Below are 21,744 nucleotides of genomic sequence, written 5' to 3'. Positions count from 1 at the left end.
TTGCGACCCCATGAATCGCAGCACATCAGGCCTCCCTGTCCATCACCAACTCCCGGAGTTCACTCAGATTCATGTCCATCAAGTCAGCGATGCCATCCAGCCATCTCATCCTCTGTCGTCCCCTTCTCCTCCTGCCCCCAACCCCTCCCAGCATCAAAGTCTTTTCCAATGAGTCAACTCTTCGCATGAGGGGACCAAAGTACTGGAGTTGCAGCTTCACCATCAGTCCTTCCAAAGAAATCTCAGGGCTGATCTCCTTTAGAATGGACTGGTTGGATGTCCTTGCAGTCCAAGGGACTCTCAAGAGTCTTCTCCAACACCACAGTTCAAAAGCATTAATTCTTCGGCGCTCAGCCTTCTTCACAGTCCAACTCTCACATCCATACGTGACTACTGGAAAAACCAGTGTTCTCAGTCATGTCCAATTCTTTGTGACCCCATGAACTAGCTCGCCAGGCTCCCCTGTCCATGGGATTCACCACTCAAGAATACTGGAGTGGGTCGCCATTTTTTACTCCATGGGATCTTCCCCACCCAGGGATTGAACCTGTGTCTGTTACCTCTCCTGCACTGGCAGGCTGATTTACCACTCCGGGAAGCCTAGTTATAATGCTGTAGATCAAAATGCAGTTTCTATATCATATCCTTTAGATGTAACTGTGGGAGAGGAGTATGCACAACTCCCCAGTTTCCAGCTTGAATGACCAGGAAGTCGGGCAAAACAGTCGAACACTCAGGTTTGTCGCCTACACACACATTCATAAATATTTTTATTTCTTCCAAATTTCCTACTATCTCTTCACTCTAGACTGACACTGCTTGCTATCAATGTCACTTCAGTTAAGTTTCCTTTTTCCTTCAAAATTTCACCCTTCTGCCCCACTCACCCACCAAACAGAAAAGTACTGTAATGGGTCTGCCTTTCCCTTTAAGAACAGGGTCAGCGAGAAACTGCACGCCTCAACCAGCCCTCCGAATAGTTGCCGTAACCACAGCAACGGGAGCAGGAAGGGGCGGGCTACGTCGTCCTGCGTCCGGCCCGCGGCGCGCGGCAGCCGCTATGGTGCGGGTGCGGGGGCTTCGTGGTTACAGCGTGTTCTTCAGCTCCGGGTTGATACCGGAGCCGGAGCCGGAGCCGGATTCCGCGCCGAGGGCCACGTCAACCTAAACCTACACCGCCCTCCCCACCCTGTTCGGCCCGCAGGTCCCTAGGCGAATCCTCCCAGGCAGCGGCCTCCACGCCTTTCCCACAATGCCCCGCGCCAGGCCCCGCCCCGCCTCGCCTAGGAGACCGCCGCGCGAGGAGCAGACCGGAGCCGGCCGCGCTGGTAGCTGCCGGTGTGCTGGTCCAACCCCATCACAGGCGCGGCGGCCCAGCGGCCAGAGAGTACGTGCTTCCTTCCGGAACGCATAGGTTGTGATTGGCGGTGTGGGGTCTAACCCCGGGGATTGAGGATGGAGAAGTAGTTGCAGGAGACGACCCCGCAGCACCGAGGTGGGCTTGGATCCGGGGCCGGGGCTTTGCTGGAGCTGGTGGCGGCCTGGGCTCTCCGGAAAGGGAGAGGTGAAATGGCCTGTGCGCTGGAATCCTTCGCCACGCTCCTCGCTCTTGTGGCTGCATTTTTGTGTTCTCTCTCCCAGTCGTCTTTCCCCTTGCTAGCTACACCATCCTTTCTTCAGCGGTTCCTGCTCAGCTGTTGCCGGTTTTTTGCTCCAGTTTCTCCCTTTAGCTTCAGTTATCCAGATTCCTGTCTCACTAACCCGGTCTGAGGTCTCACACACCAGCAACCCTTGACTCCCAATGTCTCCATCTTTTCTCACTCGCCGCAACCCATTCTGGAGTGGTGGCAGCAAGGAGTTCGTGTTGCGTTTACCTGCAGCCTCCACCTGTCCCCGCACCTCGGCGCGGAGCAAGCCAGGCACGCCCACGCCGACTTTGAGAACCACCGCTGGGCAGGGAACAAATAGCACTTGCCAAGTGGTCTTTGCTAATATGATCTGTTTTATTTTAAATGTAGTTTTCTAGTCTGGATGTTTATTAATCTGCATCGCTCTATTTTACAAAGGTTTTTAGGTGACATGAGAAGGAAGGATTAGAAATGAATCGAAAACCGTTCACAGGTGAGAAAAAAGTTAAAATAGGCATTTAGAATTAAATGACGAAAGGAGGAACTGAGAATGTTTAGGAAAGTTAGGTTTTTCGAAACATTATGAGATCTTTGGAACTAAAATATATACAAATTTGCATGTGATTTGATTTTATTTTTATCTTGCCCAGGTTAGCGTGTCTGAATGACTGATGGCTCTGCTTCTTTTCTTGTTTTCTTTTTTTATTTATGCCAAATGTAAACTTTGTAATGAAATTACACTTAACTTGCCATTATTATTCTGCTCGTTATATAAAATAGTAACTGCTTAGATAGAACAAACAGAGAAGGCGATGGCAACCCACTCCAGTGCTCTTGCCTGGAAAATCCCATGGACGGAGGAGCCTGGTGGGCTGCAGTTCATGGGGTCGCAAAGAGTCGGACACGACTGAGCAACTTCACTTTCACTTTTCACTTTCCTGCATTGGAGAAGGAAATGGCAACCCACTCCAGTGTTCTTGCCTGGAGTATCCCAGGGACAGGGGACCTGGTGGGCTGCTGTCTGTGGGGTCGCACAGAGTCGGACACGACTGAAGCGACTTAGCAGCAGCAGCAAGTAGAACAAAAGTACCTTCAGAGAAAATTCAGAAGAAAAAACGGGCGACTTTGTACGTTGTCTGTTACAGTGATAGACATTCACTGCCGTTCTTGCATCGTTTTATGAAAAATATAGACTGTTTGGAAGGATCTGGTGCTTCTTTCTTGTACCCCCCAAAGGATGTTTCCTACAAGTGAAATTTGATTGAAATGAAAACTGGATAGGCGTAAATGGGTGGAGAAATAACCCAAAAGGAAGCAGATCAAAAGGGCCAGTCTTAAGCTGGGTAGAAGAAGGAAGGAAGTAGCTCCTCACCTCCTGTTCACCACCACCCCTCCCCTGTTGTGATGCTGAGAGAGCAGACTGCTGCATTTGTTTGTTTGTAAAACGTTCTGCAGCCACACTAGCTCTCTTTTTTTTTAACCTTTATCTGCTCTCGACACGAATGATCGCATGAATCTGGCTACCTAGAAATGGAAGGAAGGTAGCAGGGCCCCCAAAGAATAGAGCCTGAGGCACTCACCCTGATTTGCTATTTACTGGAGATTATATTACTGGTTTTTTGTTTGTTTTTAATGTATTTTACCTGATTTTTTCTCTTTAGATTAACATTTGGGGAGACAATTTATGATGGCTGTTTCGCTTTTGGAGTAATGTGGACAGAAGTTCTCAAATTTGCATATTACATCAACTGGAACCAGTGGCATTATCTTAATGTTTATTTAAATCAGAACTTGTACAAGAAAAGCAATGGGAGTCTGGTTAAATAAAGATGACTATGTCAGAGACTTGAAAAGGTTCATGCTCTTTTTTCTAATAATGTATATGGCCATTTTAGTGGGTACAGATCAGGACTTTTACAGTTTACTTGGAGTATCCAAAACTGCAAGCAGTAGAGAAATAAGACAAGCTTTCAAGAAATTGGCATTGAAGCTACATCCTGATAAAAACCCGGTAGGTAAAAATTTCTTTTTAAACATATCTGATTAATGTTTTAAATTAGTGCTCAGAATTCTTAAGAGCAACCACTACTAGTCAAGAATCATAATTCAGCATCTGTACTAAAAACAGAGGAAGCTAAATATTCCAAGTTTAGAGGAGTTAAAGGAATGTCAGTATCAAAATGCAGTTCTCTCAATTTGAAAACTAATTTCCAGCGGTTCTATTACAGATGTTAATCACAAAGCAGAAGTAGTTTTCTTTGCAAAGCAGGTTAAAATCAAGTATTTTAGAACAGTAAGAAAAATTATTTGCTTAGAACATATAGAGGGTATGTCTTGCTAAAAACAGCAGCAATAGCTATTAATAGCATGCTTCCACTTTTTTCTCCTATGTACAAATCTAAAACCAGAGTCGGAAAGTATTACAAATTAAAACTTGGCAGCCAAATCCAGTTAATGCCAATCATAAATATTTGGTTATGTATTCCATAATGTAATCTTTCAAAACTTTTAATTCTTAAGATATTTTTATAATTTATCTCATTTCATTTTTTCTTAATGAGATTTGATATTCATCAAGAAGAAAGATTTCATTATAATTTTCTAGATCGTTTTTATTGTTAACTTCAGTAACTATTTTTAAAATTATTTATTTTTATTTTTGGCCACACCACTCTGCTTGCAGGATCTTCCCTGACCAGGGATTGAACCCAGACCACCACAATGAAAGGAATCCTAACAAAGGAATCCTAACCGCTAGGCCGTCAGGGAAGTCCCTAGATAGAATTTTAAGTAGCATTATTTTATTTCCATCACATAAAGCCAAGCAATAGAATTGGTATTTCTCTAAAACTCTTGTTAATTGGTAATCTTTTCCTGAGATCAACATTCTGTCGTGTTTAGGATTTTCATTTTTTCAAAATTTTTTTAAAATTTTCAAATGTCATTTCTTTTAAGTTTCCGTGTGAAAGATGGTAGACCCACCTAAGTGTTTAATTCAGCAGTTCCCAGTCTCCCAGTTCCCAATGCCTGAAAAAGTGGAGCTGATGTAATAATAATAGAAATAAATACACAATAAATGTAATGTGCATAAGTCATTGTGAAACCACACCCCATGCCCCACCCATCCGTGGAAAAATTGTCTTCCTTGAGAAGGGTCCCTGGTGCCAAAATGGTTGGGGCTTGCTGATTTAAATGAAAGCATTCTTCAAAAAGCAATTCTGTGAAACACTGACAAATGAAACATATCAATCCAGTTTAGAGTTATTACTCTGGTATTAGTTCTTATGTCATTATATGATAGATTGGGTTACATACTCTTTTTTAGATTTTGCCTCAATAGGTAACCTAAAATTTTCTTTGTGATTGTTTTAAAGGTCACACATCATATTTACAATTTTGTTTCCAATACTTTTTTACTTTTTTATTTCAATGTGTGATGCCCATTTCATATTGTACTACTCCTCCTTATCTTGATATCTACTCTCAAAGAATTCTCAGAATTAAATCAGTTGATTGTGTATCTGAAACAAATATTATCTAATATTTTTAATAGAATAACCCAAATGCACATAGTGATTTTTTGAAAATAAATAGAGCATATGAAGTACTCAAAGATGAAGATCTGCGGAAAAAATATGACAAATACGGAGAAAAGGGACTTGCAGAGAATCAAGGAGGCCAGTATGAAAGCTGGAATTACTACCGTTATGATTTTGGTAAGATGATAGCTATTCCTTATGAAGTTATTGTTTATTCAAGTAAATTTAGAAAATTAATTTTGTTTCACCAGTTAGCTTATTTATGGAATTAATATGCATCCCCTAGACCCTCTTTAATGCAGCATGGGAGTGGAATTCAAGAGGAAAGTCAAGGAGTGTGTAGATACCTGAGTAAATATGGAGGTGTTTTGGTCATAATATTGTTAAATACTTACAACGATTGTATTTAATTTTTTAAAGTATTTGTATTAGAAGTTAAATATTGAAGCCTTCTAGTATTTTTAGAGCATCATATTTTCCAGGAAAGATTGAAATTTCCTTTAATAGAGGTCACGTCAGTAGAAATACCATCCTTCTTAATTGGTAATGAATAATGTCTTGAGGTGTGACAGGAATGAGAAGGCAAGAGCAGAGAGAGTAAACAAGTAAGAGAGGGAGGGCGGGGAAAGTAAACACAGGGGTCAAGCGAAGAGGGAGTGTTCTGATACGCAGTGGTCGTTTATTGGCTTCAAATGCAGGCTGAGAGCTGAAGTATGCTTTTATTTTAGACTCAATAAAATATTTCCAGTTTACATCCGGAGTATTTATTTCTCGAGACTGACTTTTCAACATAGTATTTTCAGGTATATTCACTACCGTTTGATAGTCTATAACAAGTGTTGGTAGTCAGTGTTTCACAGGCTAAGTCTGGCCTGCCAGCTGGTTTTGTAAAGTTTTATTGGAATGCAGTTTTGCTCATCTATGCACCTATTATTATTCACACTTCAGGGCAGGGTTGCAGGGTTGTGACAGAAATCATATGTCTCAGAAAATCAAATATTAACCTCTGTATATATCCATCACTTAATATTTATTCATTGATATTTTATATAGTAATGATAAACTTGGTGTTATTATAATAAATTTATATTTGTTTGCTTCTATCTCTGCAAATAGTCTTAAGTATATAAGACATTTAGTGATATAAAACATTTTTAAATGATAGCACATTAAAAGAAAAAAATGGAATCTGAAGGCGAATGAGGTCTGAAAGTAATGTACTGCTGCCAGCTTCCTGGTTTGGATATTGTACTAAAATTATATGGTATGTCACCATTAGGGGAAGCTGGGTACATGGGAGTCTGAACTGTTTTTACAACTTAATAAAAGTCTATTTTCAAATAAAAGCTTTTTCAAAAAAAACATTATAAAAATTTTCTGTGGAGATGAAATTGTGTGACTGTTAGGAGCCACACCCCCCAACACACACAATTGTGACAGTACATATCAGGAAGTGTCTTTTGATCACTCTAATGAGTGTATCACCACTGTTACTATATATTCTTTCCTTTACTCCTAGAAAAATAGAATAGATTCTTAGTGTTCCATATTCTTCAACTTGAGATTTAGAATAATTGATTTTTGATGATTGAAAGAAAATGACATTTTTAATGTGCTTATTTTTATGATGTTTTAATTTTATAATTTTATTTACTTCTAAAATTAGGTATTTATGATGATGATCCTGAAATCATAACATTGGATAGAAGAGAATTTGGTAAGTTTGTGCATTTATGATTTTCCAAAAGTAGTTTAAGACCAATCTCTTTAACTAAAATTCCCTCAAAGACAAATGTATTTAGAATTTAGAAATTTTTCTAATTTTAGCAAGGTAAATGGTATATATTATATTTTAAATAATTTTTATAATCATCGTCAAGATTTTAACATAGTTTCTTTTATTGTAGATTTTAGCATATCATCAACTTTCCTTCTATTATGTTAATGAACGTTTCGAACATTCCTATCTATTAGCTACAGTTATTCCTCTTATTTGGCAGTTGAGGAAACCATAGAAGTGCTAGCAACATCCTCAACAGTCTATACTTGTGTTTGTATATAATTGACATATTTGAGATAATGAACCAATATCTATTCTATTTTTCTATATTTTTTCACATTATTAAAAATTGTAGAAATACTTCTGGTTTTGTGTTTCAGAGTTTTAACTAAGTATGTGGTCACTTTTGCAAGTAGATTTACTTTGATCTGTGATTTGTGTGAAAATGGATATAAAAATATACTTCTGTACTTTGCAGTGTACTTTAGAAAACGTTCAGTATTCTTATACTTTCAAACTAGTACACTTTAAAATATTCTACTTTAAAACTATATTTTACCTTATATCATATTTCAGTTTTATTTTGCTTTGTTACAGTTTCATTAATTAAAATAACTTACTAGGTGCAAAATGTATATATAATGTCTCATTTTAATAAACAATATGTTAAAACCAGTGAGTTTTGTACAGTTCCTTCTAAGCAAAAGTTGCATCATATTCGTATTTTCTACAATATAGTGAGTTCAGGTCTACAAGGTAGCTATAACATTATTTTGTTTAAAGTCTAGTAGTGAATACCTGAATAAGTTCTAAGAAACATTAATTAATATATTCTCTATAAAAAAAGGAAGAAAATTTTATTTGTTTGTATTATTGGTAGACAGAATTGATACTCATGTCACAGGCTGGCAGAATCATAACTTACTGGCAGGTAGTTGTATGAACCTATTGCGTTCTATGTCGTTATTATCTCATCTGGTAGTCTATCAGTATCTTGTGGTCCTATGGAACAGAAAATTTTGGAATTAGAGAGAGAGGAACTGAACAAAACCTGCAAGCTGATTAATCCATGAATCTACCCAGAATGAAAGACTTTCCTGATGGCTGTATTGCACGGGGGTTCAGACTTTTTAGATTAGTCATTACAGAGAAAAGGTTAAATTAAGAATTGCTAATAGTTCATGTAGAACTCCAAATAGTAGTTAAAAATAGATTACAGTCACAAAATCTTAGAGACGGTTATTCAGAAAAAATTAAATGACGTCGACAGGTTCAGTGCGCGGTGGCCAGTGTTCCATTTGAACTCTAATGCTACCCTGTGTGTGACTAGCCTAAGACAGGGTGATCCCAGCGTTTCAGTTGAAGAAGCCAAGGGAGGAGGATAAGGAGGGATAGTCCTTATCAGTCTGTGCTTATGTAGATAGCACAGTAGCCTACTTGGTGTGGGTCTCTTCCTATTACCAGTAGTTTCTATCGGTTTGGATTACTTAATTTGTCTTTTGTGTAACTAATAAGTAATTATGAAGTTATTTTTAAGGTATTTTATGTTCTTTTGCTCTAGAGAGAAATTATGTTTTCTTTTGACTAGAGTCACTAACAACCTTAGATCAGTTTTTTCCAGGGATTGAAATGATTGAAAAGCTGAGCTTTAGACTTATGCAAGACCAGTCTCTTTTCAGTTCACCTTTATATATAGAACCCTCTCTACGTGTGTCCTGAACTTCATTTTTCTGTCTCTTGTCTCATGAATCTATTGAAAGCTCCGCTTAGTTTCTTGCCTATCAAGAGGTGGCAAGCATTGGCCCCCTGATTTCTACCTCCTCCCGTTCCTAGGGGTCCTGTAATTCTTCAGCCGCATTGGTAACTCTGATGCTTTCAACAGAACTCTTCTGTATTTTGTCCAATTCTGCAATTGTGGGAGAGTTAATCCAGATTACGTCAGTTCAGTTCAGTTGCTCAATCGTGTCTGACTCTTTGCGACCCCATGGACTGCAGCACACCAGGCCTCCCTGTCCATCACTAACTCCTGGAGTTTACTCAAACTCATGTCCATTGAGTTGGTAATGCCATCCAACCATCTCATCCTCTGTTGTCCCCTTCTCCTCCCGCCTTCCATCTTTCCCAGCATCAGGGTCTTTTCAAATGAGTCAGTTCTTCACATCAGGTAGCCAAAGTATTGGAGTTTCAGCTTCAGCCCTTTCAGTGAATATTCAGGACTGATTTCCTTTAGGATGGACTGGTTGGATCTCCTTGCAGTCCAAGGGACTCGCAAGAGTCTTCTCCAACACCACAGTTCAAAAGCATCAATTCTTCGAATTACATAGTTCACTTTTATCAGGAGTAAAATTCAGCTGTAATACAGAAGAGAAAATGTGATTAATACACTTCAGTTTGAAGTTCTTATCCTTCCCATTAAACATGATTTGTATATCTTTTTATAAGTCACAGAAAAGTATTACATCGTTACTAAAAACAAGTTCTAGATAGTATCTGTGAAAACAGAACATCCTGCACTTAACACTAGTCATTACCCACACAATATGTGCATTCTTTTGAAGACAAACTCAAGAAATGAAAGAGGAACTCAAAGCACTTCAGCTTTTTTAAAAAACATTTTTCTGGGGCTAACAGAAGCTGTTAGCTATAGTTGTATAAATATTAACAAACATTAGCTGTATAGTTTAGAAATTGAAAATCACATTTTGAAATATACCTGTTCTTTCCTGGGTCACTGAGTTGTACAAAAACATCGCATTGAGCTTTGATAATAAAGTTTTACAAATATTGTCAACAATAGTGGGAACTGGGCAGATTAGAAGTACTCTATGAAAACAGAGTACCAAGGTGGAAAACAATTTTCTTGTAATGAGAAGTCTCAGGATTTTCTTTAAACAACTTTTGTATATAATATACAGCATTGTTGATTATGTTGTTGTACATTATATCCCAAGTAGTTATTTGTCTTGTAACTAAAAGTTTGTTTCTTTTGCCCACCTTCATCCAGTCACCCCTTTCCCCCACCTCTGCCTCTACTAACCACAAATCTGATCTCTCTTTCTGTGAGGTTGTTTTTGAGGTGTAATGCCCTACAACACTATATTAGTTCCTGTTACACAGCACAGAGATTTGTCATTTCTATGCATTTCAAAAATGATCGCTACAGTAAGTCTAATTACAATATGTCACCATACACAGAAACTGTATAGTTACTGAGGATACTCCTCACACTGCATAGCAGTCTGTATATGTGTGTAGGGTTATACTAAGTTTCTGATCTCATAGGTTCAAACCCGTCATAACAGCCCTGCATTTTACTCCCCCCACCACCACATTCACAGATTTTCATATCATATTTTATGTATTTTTGTATGTTTCTTACTTACTTACTGTGGATAGAGATGATTTTTCTGTTTTGTCCTTTAACCTTCCTACTAGCTTTATACATGACAGATGTACTGCCTTTATTGTATGGTTGGCTTTAACCGTGAGATTTTTTCCTTCCATAATTTTCATGTTTGTAGTTGGGGTCTTTTCTTTTTTCAATCTCTCCTTCAAATCTTAGTGACAGCCTTGCTGGGTATTCTTAGCTGTAGGTTTTCCTTTTCATCACTTTAGAGATGTTCAAAGAACTTAGAAGATTGAATGAACAGAGTGAGAAGTTACAAGTTTTTGAATAAAGAGTTAGAAAAAGAGCAACTAAAACAGAGGTAAGGAATGCAATAAGTAAAAAACACACTGGAAGAAGTTAACAAATAGATTATATGATACAGGGGAAGACAGTGGAAATCACTGAAACTGAACAGGAAAATGAACACAGAATAGAAATGAGGACAGTGTAAGAAACCTCTGGGACATCATCGTCCATACTAACACTCGCATTATAGAGATCCCAGAAGAATGGGGCTGAGAACATGTACGATTTTACCTCCGTTCCTACCAGTTGGTGGTCCAAGGCAGCATGGCAGTTATTTTGACAACCTAGATATAGTCCATTCATCAGACTTTCTACACTTTGCCAAAGAACAGCCAATAAAATCCTAATGTACACACTTTGCCTGTAATTTTTCCCACAGATCCATGTGTCTTGGCATTGAAATGTAGGTGAACATTACTGCACTCATTACTAATTCAACTGAATCAGTTATATGTATTTCGAATAGTGTGCATGTTTTGATGTCTTACTATAATTTATTATGACTTTTGGAATTTTCTTTAAAATTGCTGATTTTAGTGTAGAATTATATAGAAACTCTTTAGCCAAAAGCAAATTGTCTTAAACTTTTTGTGTTGAATGTTAGAGCACATCCTTACAATCATAAAATTTTTAAATGAATGGATTTTGTTTGTATCAGGTCCTTTATAGGTTAGATTATAACGTGTAATGTAATTGTGGGGTAGATATTATGTAGTGTTTGGTCTATTATTTTAGGAAATATGTATTCATGTTTTGAATTGTTAAAAACCTTGATCTAATACTTCAGATAACGCAGTTTTCCAAGGAAAATGTCCTGTTAAGAGCAAAAAGTGAGAGTGAAGGTTGCTGAGTCATATCTGACTCTTTGCAACCCCATGGACTATACAGTGCATGGAATTCTCCAGGCCAGAATACTGGAGTGGGTAGCCTTTCACTTCTCCAGGGGATCTTCCCAACCGGGAGATTGAACCCAGGTCTCTTGCATTGCAGGCTGATTCTTTATCAGCTGAGTCACGAGGGAAGCCCCTGTTAAGAGCAAAGGTTAATCTCCACGGTCCTTACTGTCATGTAGGTCCCTTACCGCATTTTTTGGTAATTGGCGTAGCTGTCGGAATTTGACTGTGTGCTTAACCGGTGCTGCGGATAGTAGAAGAGCCTTACGCCACAGGCTCTGTGGCCGTTTCTCCCTTTCCGCCGTCCACACAGCCGCTCGTGTGCGGTTTGACTGTGGCTTCCTTACGTCGCTCCCTTTATCTTTACAGCTTCTTGGTGGCATAGGTCATGTAGTTCAAGACTGCATCTTATTGAAGTAGAGCTTGGAAGAGATTTTTTGTTGTTTTTTTGTTTAAAGGGATTGTTTGACAGTTGAAATAGTATGTTTTCTTCTAATAGAAAAAAAATGTATAGAAAATGATAAAGGCAATATGAAAGATATATGACTATTTTTTTTTCATTTTGATCTCAAGGAAAATTTTGAACTAAAACATGTTCAAACCTTTAGTAAATAATCATACGTTGTTTGGTTTATGTATTTTTAGATGCTGCTGTTAATTCTGGAGAACTGTGGTTTGTGAACTTTTACTCCCCAGGGTGTTCACATTGCCATGATTTAGCTCCCACAGTAAGTATTTTTTACGTCCTGATTATTAATTACAGTTTTACTGTTTTACAGTGTATCTATTATTTGAGTGTTTTTAAAAATAGGTTAGGATTTAACGATCAGAAATAGCTATCATATTTTTTCACATTTATGGTTTTATTTCACGAATATATTCTCCTTTAAGGAAGTATAGTTTGAAGAATGTTCAAGGAAGCGTAAATTATTTTATCAGAGAACTACTTTTTTTTCCCTCATAGTGGAGAGACTTTGCAAAAGAAGTAGATGGATTGCTTCGAATTGGAGCAGTTAACTGTGGCGATGATAGAATGCTTTGCCGAATGAAAGGAGTCAACAGTTATCCCAGCCTTTTCATTTTTAGGTCTGGAATGGTAAGATAAAATTGACATTTCTGTTTTTTATTTGATGGAACATTATAACAAAAGAAATGCTAGAGAAAACACAATATGTGAATTTGTAGAATCTTTTGGTTTTTCTTATAATAAACATTTTTGATTATACTATGAATACTTTTAGATGCCGTTACTTTAACAAAATGAAATGTTTGCCAATTTCAGTTTCCATCTTAAGGAATATAATGATAACCGATACGCATGTTGTACTTTATAATTTACAAAGTATTTTACAGGTGTTTTCTCTCATTGAATATAAAGTTCTAATTTCCCTTTCTTTCCCCAGTGTTAGTCTGAAACTAAAACAATTATAAATAATACTATTCAAATATCTGATAGGGAAGCAATCAAAATTCTTAGCATGTCATTTAGAAAAACACTTTACCATTGAAAGACATATCTTAGTTATTCACAATAATGGAGAATCAAGGTATTTGTTTGAGTCTTAAAAAGTAAAAGATGTTTCTCTTTTTATAAATGAAAATGTAGGCTGCAGTGAAATACTATGGCGACAGATCAAAGGAAAGTTTGATGAATTTCACCATGCAGCATGTTAGAAGCACAGTGACAGAATTATGGACAGGTAATTTTGTCCTCATAATTTGCTTAATTTTCAAGGATACTTTGAATTGGTATTTCAGATTTTTCAGTAGTAATATTAATGTTCTGATCATATTATCTTTTCCATGCTTCTTAGAAGGGAATTATGTCATTTGTTCTGAGCTCTGCTAAATAATAGGCCTTTCATAAATTTAATTTATACAGAAATGAAAACAAGTTTGATGTAGGATATAAATATGAGATGGGGCTAGGTGAAAAGGCAACTTTGAAAGTGCAACTGAATATTTAGTAAAACAAGTGTTGTATTGCTTTCGTAAGTATACTATATCAAGTGTAAATTTATGCCTATTCAATTAAATTTTGAAGTTTAAGAACTCTTCTAATCTCAGGCATTTAATTCATCAAGTGGCTTTAGAGGAGTTAATGTAATTACTCTGTACTACCCATGAAATGATCGTATTTACTTCTAAAGGGATGCTCATATCATTCAATGAATCCAGTTATGTCTCCAAAGCTGTTAAGTACGAGGGCTGCAGCCATAAACTGTATAATCTTTGCCTTCGGGACCCCATTATTAACCATTAAAATACAGAATAGTGACTATTATGATAGAGGTAAGCTTAGGGAAGCATAAAGGATATGAAAGAATTCAGGTGGGGAAAGGAGGAAGGGTTAGGAAATTCTTCCTGAATGAAATCAGATCCAATCTGTCTTGAAAGTGAAGCGGAATTGTTAAAAGGTCACTGTATTTGGAAGCTGGCAATATTTCATGTATCTGACAAAAGATGGGTAAAAAGTAGAGTGGTTTGGGGAAGGAATGACCAACTGAATGGGTAGACAAAGCTCAGATCACAAGGGGCCTAACTTGTCAATTGGAGTTTCTTTCTTAATAATGAATTTAGATTTTATATGATTGGAAAAAAAAAAAAGGGTAGGAATTTGACATGCTCAAGAGGATTTTTAGGAATCCTGAAAACTACTCAAGAGTAGATTGGAAATGGGTGAGATTAGATGGGAAATCCCATTTAGAAAATGGTTTCCATTGTGGAGTAGTAAGTGATCAGAAATTTTCTTTATTTTTCTCTTAAGGAAATTTTGTTAACTCCATACAAACTGCATTTGCTGCTGGTATTGGCTGGCTGATCACTTTTTGTTCCAAAGGAAGCGGTAATATTATTTGTTATTTTGTTATGATGAAGAGACCATGACATTTGATTTTTAGGTGACAGCGTTTTTTTTCCCATAGCTTTATTGAGATATAATTGACATAGAACATTGTGTAACTTTAAGGTGTACAATTTGTTGATCTGAAACACTTAATATGTTAGAAGATGATGACCACCATAATATTAGCTAACACCTCTATCCTGTCACATAATTACCACTTCCTTCTTGCCGTGAGAACATTTAGGATCTGCTCTTTGAGCAAGTTTCAAGGATTTAATACAGTATTATTAGATATAATCACTATATGCTGTATATTAGGTCCCCAGAAGCTACTAGTCTTATAACTAGAAGTATGTACTCTTAGACTAGGTGAAAATCTTAAGTATGCTACTATAATTGATTATCGTCTATTTTCAAAGTACAGTTTATACTTTTTAATGTTATAATTTTTATTTAATGAATATTTCTTTTTATTTTTTACACATAAGGCTATAAAATTATTAATTGCTTTTTTTAAGTTGAAGTATATATTTACAATATTGTGTTGGTTTCAGGTATACAGCATTCAGTTTGATTTTTTGTGGGATACCTTCCATTATAGGTTATTACAAGATACTGGGTAAAATTCCCTGTACTGAACAGTACATCCTTTGTATCAACTTTATGTATAGTAGTTTGTATCTGTTAATCCCACATTCCTAATTTGTCCCGTCCCTCATCTCTCTCCCTTCTGGTGACCATTAGTTTGTTTTCTGTGTCTAAGTTTGGTTCTGTTTTGTGTATAGATTGATTTGTATTATTTTTTAGATTTCACATATAAATATCATATATTTGTCTGACTTCACAAAGTATAATATTCTCTAGGTCCATTCATGTTTCTGCAGATGGCAACATTTCATTCTTTTTATGGCCAAGTACTACTCCTTGTATCCATCCACATCTTCTTAAGCTGGTTGTCTGTTGACGGACGCTTGGGTTATTTCCGTGTCTTGGCTGTGGTAAATAGCTCTGCTTGAACACACAGGTGCATATGTCTTTTCAAATTAAGAGTGTTTTTTGTTTCTGGATATACCCAGGAGTGGAATCATACAGTAGATCTATTTTTTGTTTTTTTGAGGAACTGCCATACTATTTTCCATTATGGCTGTACCAGTTTATATTCCCACCAACAGTTTGGTGGGGTTCCTTTTCTCCATACTTTCCAGCATTTATTTGTAGACTTTTTGATAATAGCCATACTTACTGGTGTCAGATGATACCTCATTGTGGTTTTGATTTGCATTTCTGTAATAAGTAGCCATGTTTAGCATCTTTTCATGTGGTTTGTTGGCTATCTGTATATGTCTTCTTTGGAGAAATGTCTGTTTAGGTCTTATGCCTTTTTTTCTCTTTTTTGGCTGCATGACACAACATGTGGGATCTTAGTTCCCCAACCAGGGATCGAACTCGTGACCCCTGCATTCTAAGTGTGGATTCTTAATCACTAGACAGTCAGGGAAGTCCCTGCCCATTCTTTGATTGGGTTGTCTGTTTTTTCATTATTTCTGTCATGTGAGCTATTTACTATTTTAGTTATTAACCCCTTTCGGGCACATCATTTGCAGATATTTTCTCCTGTTTCTTAAGTTGTCTTTTCATTTTATTGATGACTTCTTTGCTGTGCATACTTATAAAACCAAGCTTGTAAGTTTGGTTAGGCCCAAGTTCTTCACTTCTGCTTTTTTATTGTATTTGCCCTGGGAGACTGATCTAAGAAAATATTGCTACAGTTTATGTCTGAGAATGTTTTGCCTGTGTTTTATTCTAGGAGTTTTATGATGTCATGTCTTATATTTAGGTCTTTAAAGCTTTTTCTTAATTGAAGTATAGTTGTTTTACACTGTTGTGTTAGCTACTGCTGTAATTAAGTGACTAAGTTATACGTGTGTATGCATTCTTTTTTTCTATTCCTTTCCATTATGGTTTATGATAGGATACTGAATCTAGTTCTGTGTGCTGTACAGTAGCACCTTGCTGTTTATTCATTCTGTGGAACCCCAGCCTCCTCCTCTGTCCCTCCTCCAAACCCTCTCCTCCGTGGCGGCCACCAGTATGCTCTCTACATCCGTGACCCTGTTTCATAGATAGGCTCATTTGTGTCATATCTTAGATTTCATGTAAAAGCCGTACTGTATGCTGTCTTCCTCTTTCTTCTGACTGTCTTCACTTGGGATGATGATCTGATTGCATCCATGTCACTGCACATGGCAGTATGTCGCTCTTTTTATGGCTGAATGGTATTCCATTGTGTATATGTGCATCTTTATCCATTCATCTGCTTATGGGCGTTGCGGTTGATTCCATTTCTTGGCTATTGTGACTAGTGCTGTTCTGAACATAGGGCTGCATGTATCTTTGGGGATTGGAGTTTTGTCTGGATATATGCCTAGGGATGGGATTACTGGATCGTATGGTAATACTAGTTCTCGTTTCTGAGGAAGCTCCATAATGTTCTCTATAATGGCAGTACCAACTGACGTTCCACCAGTAATGTCAGAGGTTCCCTTTAATCCACACCCTTTCCAGCATTTGCTATTTGTAGACTTTTTAATGACGTGCTACCTCACTGTAGTTATCATTTCCATTTCTCTAATAGTTAACAATATTGAGCATCTTTTCACGTGTCTATTGGCCGTCGGTATTTCTTCTTCGAAGAAATGTCTATTTTATGTCTTCTGGTCATTTGTTGATTGGGTTGACTTTTTGCTGTTGGATTTTATGAACTATTTGTACATTTTGGAAATTAAGCCCTGGTTGGCTGCGCTGTTTGTGGATATTTTCTCCCATTCTGTAGGTTGTCTTTTTGTTTTGTTTGTAGTTTCTTTTACTATGCAAAAGCTTTTAAGTTTGATTAGGTCCTATTTGTTTACTTTTGTTTTTATTCTTATAAAAAAGAATAATTATGTGACAGGATAGAGGTCTTCTTGGGAGACTGACCTAAGGAAACATTGGTATGATTTATGTCAGAAAATGTTTTGCCTGTGATTTCTTCTAGGAGTTTTATGGTGTTACATCTTCTGTTTAAGTCTTGAAGCCATTTGGAGTTTATTTCCGTATATGGTGACAGGCTGTGTTCCAGCTTCATTGATTTACCTGTGGCTCTAACAGCATTTCCAACACCACTTGCTGAAGAGATCATCTTTTCCCCATTGTATATTCTTGCCTCCTTTGTTGAAAGTTAATTGACCATAGGTGTTTGAGTTTATTTCTGAGCTCTCTATTTTGTCCCATTGATCCATATATCTGTTTTTGTGCCAGTACCACACTCTTGATTTCTGTAGCTTTGTAGCATTGTCTGAAGTTTGGTAGAATGATGCCTCCTGCTTTATTTTTCTTTAGGATTGCTCTGAACAATTCCTTGTCTGGTAGCTGTGGCTAGGACCTCCAATACTTGAATAGAAGCAATGAGAGTGGGGCATCCTCATCTTGTTCCCAAATTTAGAGGGAAGGCTTTCAGTTTTTCACTGTTGAGTATCATGTTTTTGCCTGTGGCTTTGTGGTAAATGACCTTTGTTATGTTGTAATATGTTCCCTGTACACCCACTTTTATGAAGGTTTTTATCATGAATGGCTGTTGAATTTTGTTATATGATTTTTCTGCATCTATTGAGATGATCATGTGGTTTTTGTCTTTTTTGTTAATATCATATTGATTGATTTGCATATGTGAAAACATTCTTGTGACCCTGAAATGAATCCAACTTGATCATGGTATATGATGTTTTTTCAGTATTGTTGGATTCAGTTTGCTAATCTTTTGTTGAGGGTTTTTGCACCTATATTCAGCAAAGATTAGTTCAGTTCAGTTCAGTTGCTCAGTCGCGTCCAGCTCTTTGCAACCCCATGAACCATAGCATGCCAGGCCTCCCTGTCCATCACCAACTCCTGGAGTTCACTCAAACTCATGTCTATCGAGGTGGTGATGCCATCCAACCATCTCATCCTCTGTCGTCCCCTTCTCCTCCTGCCCTCAATCCCTCCCAGCATCAGAGTCTTTTCTAATGAGTCAACTCTTCGGTGGCCAAAGTACTGGAGTTTCAGCTTCAACATCAGTCCTTCCAAACAACACCCAGGACTGATCTCCTTTGGGATGGACTGGTTGGATCTCCTTACAGTCCAAGGGACTCTCAAGAGTCTTCTCCAACACCACAGTTCAAAAGCATCAATTCTTCAGCACTCAGCTTTCTTTATAGTCCAGCTCTCACATCCATTAATGACTATTGGAAAAACCATAGCTTTGACTAGACGGACCTTTGTTGGCAAAGTAATGTCTCTGCTTTTTAATATACTATCTAGGTTGGTCATAGCTTTTCTTCCAAGGAGCAAGCGTCTTTTAATTTTGTGGCTGCAGTCACCATCTGCAGTGATTTTGGAGCGCAAAAAATAAAGTCTCTCACTGTTGCAGTTGTTTCCCCATCTATTTGCCATGAAGTGATGGGATTGGATGCCATGATCTTAGTTTTCTGAATGTTGAGTTTTAAGCCAGCTTTTTCACTCTCCTCTTTCACTTTTATCAAGAAGGCTCTTCAGTTCCTCTTTGCTTTTTGCCATAAGGGTGAAGAAAGAGTGAAGAAGCTATTTAAGAGTGTACTGTATTTTAAGAATTTGCTGTATATGTTAATCAGATAGGTCCATTACATTTTATTAACCCAAATTATGAGATCCCTTGGTTCAAAGGGGCTGTTGATAGGAGGAGCTATTTTAGAATAAGATCTTGAGGTGTTTGAGAGGGAGTGCCTTCTTTCTTCCTTGCCTAGAAATCCTGAGAAACTAAGGGGAGAGAAGAGGAGAGGGAGGAAAGGGAAGGGAAAGAAAGAGAGGGAGAAAAGTTCAGGAGGGAGAATGAGGCATTGACCCCTGTGTCTACCTAGTAAATAAAGGTCTCAGTATTTACCAGCACAGCCCAATTAATTGCCTTAGAATCAACATCATGGTTTGCAGCAAATGAAAGTATAGATTTCATACTTAATAGCTGAAAGTTCCTCATAAGTTTCTTTTCCCCCCCTCAGATTGTTTGACCTCACAGACACGTCTCAGGTTAAGTGGTATGTTGGTAAGCATCAATTATTTTGCTAAACTGTATCACTATGTTAAGAGACACATTTAAAAACTGATTCCAGGTATTTTCTTTGCTGGTTTCTTGAACATTTAACTCCCTTGTCTGTAATCTTCCTTGTTTTCTGATCAATATATTCACAGTTATAAGCGTCTTTCTGATTGGCTGTGTTCAATATATTTTAACATGTAGTGCTTTTATTCACTCCTAAATATTCCATGATTTAATTATGAGTTCCTCTTTAACCAGAGAGTTAATGTTTTTGTCATTTCCAAACCTTAATTTTTTGTTGTTTTGTTATTTTACTTACTTAGCTCTCATCATTATGGTCAGGGAGTACAGTCTGTGTGTTGAAACTTTAACACTATTAAAACTGTCCTTGTGGGTTGGGCATTTGCCAAGATTTTGTTTGTTTGTTTTACAAAGATTGTTAGTGTTCTATGTATGCTTTAAAATGTTTCCTATGTGAGGTATAATTTTTATATCTTTGATCAAATTTATTAATCATGTTATTCAAATCTGCCTCATTTTTTGTGTTCTTTTTAAAAGTTTAATTTTTATGGTAGTGCAGTTGTATTTTTGTGAACTATAAATCCTTTTTAACTTTTTTCAACTTACAGTATTATTTTTTTCTTTTCATTTTAGGATGGTCTTGTTAATGTGGGATGGGTGGACTGTGCCACCCAGGATAACCTTTGTAAAAGTTTGGATATTACAACAAGTACGACTGCCTATTTTCCTCCTGGAGCCACTTTAAATAACAAAGAGAAAAACGGTATTTTGGTATGAATCCCTTTAATTTCTTTACATATAAATACATAACACATGTATTCAAATATATCATTTAATAAACTGAGCAAAAAAAAAAAAAGAACCAGTTTATATCATCTGATTATGGAACACTTAATTTATTTAGAACAAATACTTAATATTTGGGATTCTGTTTAATACTTCAGTTTAAAAAGTTAAACTGTAAGGATTATTTCTAAACTGCACTTTTAACAATCCCAAAGGTAAAGAATGTATTCTTAGGTTAAATGAATATTTACTGGTTTCCATTTACTTCCATATGTTCTCATGTTAAAATATAGATTATTGATAGGTTTAGCTGGAATCTGGTATCGGTTTTTTTTTTAAGCCTCCTGTTTGACTCTGATAGAAGCTTAGTTTGATGATCTACTGGTCTGGTTCACCTTCCTAATTTTATGAAGAAGCTGAGGTTCAAGATAGCTGTCAAGGAGCTGAAACAAATACTGGGATATCAGATAGGTCTCTAGAGAACCCATCCACAAAAAAAGATTCTAATGTAAGACAAACTACCTGTAGTTTTCTGTTTTTACTTTTCTTTTTTTGATATTGATACAGATTACATGCATTCATTATAGAAATTCATATTTGATATATAAATGTGTAAAGAAAGATTTAAAATTCATTAAAAGCAAATCACCCATAGGCAAGCACCATCAAGTCTTGGGACATACCCTTCCAGCTCTCTGCTTATATGTGTATGAAATTATGACTTCATGCAGGCAACTCACTAGTTTTGCCTTTGGCCCACACCTCTGCCCTCCACTACAGATGTGGTTATTCTCCAGCCTGTTTATTGTCTCCCCTGGGATATTAATTGACGTTCCAAACTTAGATGTCTGTAACTATACTCCTGATATTTCCCCATACGTCTGTTCTACCTAGTTTTTTCCCCATCTCAGTTAATGAAAGCTTCATCTTTTATGATTAAGGCCAAATACCTTGGAGTCATTCTTGACCCCTCTTTTTCTCATGTCTTATAACCTATACTCTATTCATCAGGAAAATAGTTGGATCTCTTTAAAATCTTTCATTATCCACCTCATTGTACTTATCACCTTATATACTATATTTGTTCTTTCATTATTTTTCTCTTGCAGTAAATTTTAAGTTTGAATTTTTCACTGACAAATCCTAAGGGCCTAGAAGAATATCTGGCACATAAGTAAGTACTGTATATAGTGCCAGAATCCTAGAGCGAGGAGCCTTTCCATTCTCCCAGGGATCTTCCCAACCCAGGGATTGAACCCAGGTCTCCCACATTGCAGGCGGATTCTTTACCAGCTGAGCCACAAGAGAAGCCCATTTAGTGCCTGCTTAAGTGCTTTATACTGTGTGTGTATGTGTGTGTGTCCCTGAATAGTAGTATATACAATAATTCCTGTGAATATGTGTATCAACAATTCCTAGAAACTAATTCATTGACTAAATGTAACATTATGAGTTTAACCAGTCCTCTCGGG

The 21,744-nt window shown here is 37.0% G+C and overlaps 1 protein-coding gene across 10 annotated transcripts in view; it reads left to right on the top strand.

Annotated features, from left to right (window-relative positions):
- The first annotated feature begins 1,276 nt into the window (after positions 1 to 1,276).
- DNAJC10 (DnaJ heat shock protein family (Hsp40) member C10) overlaps positions 1,277 to 21,744 on the top strand; it is a 46,537-nt gene continuing 26,069 nt past the window's right edge. For 2 of the 10 annotated variants that reach the window (XM_042243648.2, XM_060409667.1), the window contains exons 1-11: positions 1,277 to 1,387; positions 2,067 to 2,121; positions 3,290 to 3,639; positions 5,182 to 5,344; positions 6,834 to 6,884; positions 12,180 to 12,262; positions 12,499 to 12,630; positions 13,141 to 13,234; positions 14,302 to 14,379; positions 19,428 to 19,471; positions 20,120 to 20,257. In XM_042243648.2, the coding sequence (XP_042099582.1) occupies positions 3,436 to 3,639; positions 5,182 to 5,344; positions 6,834 to 6,884; positions 12,180 to 12,262; positions 12,499 to 12,630; positions 13,141 to 13,234; positions 14,302 to 14,379; positions 19,428 to 19,471; positions 20,120 to 20,257 (987 nt within the window). In that variant the 5' untranslated portion in view covers positions 1,277 to 1,387; positions 2,067 to 2,121; positions 3,290 to 3,435. Of the gene's footprint in view, positions 1,496 to 2,066; positions 2,122 to 3,289; positions 3,640 to 5,181; positions 5,345 to 6,833; positions 6,885 to 12,179; positions 12,263 to 12,498; positions 12,631 to 13,140; positions 13,235 to 14,301; positions 14,380 to 19,427; positions 19,472 to 20,119; positions 20,258 to 21,744 lie in introns of all 10 variants that reach the window. The other 8 variants (XM_042243650.2, XM_060409669.1, XM_004004527.6 and 5 more) reach the window with 4 other exon arrangements.

This window comes from Ovis aries, chromosome 2 (assembly GCF_016772045.2).
Source record: "Ovis aries strain OAR_USU_Benz2616 breed Rambouillet chromosome 2, ARS-UI_Ramb_v3.0, whole genome shotgun sequence".
Lineage (NCBI taxonomy): Eukaryota > Metazoa > Chordata > Mammalia > Artiodactyla > Bovidae > Ovis > Ovis aries.
The sequence above is the reverse complement of the archived record's forward strand: the minus strand, read 5'-3'. Positions and strand labels throughout refer to the sequence as shown.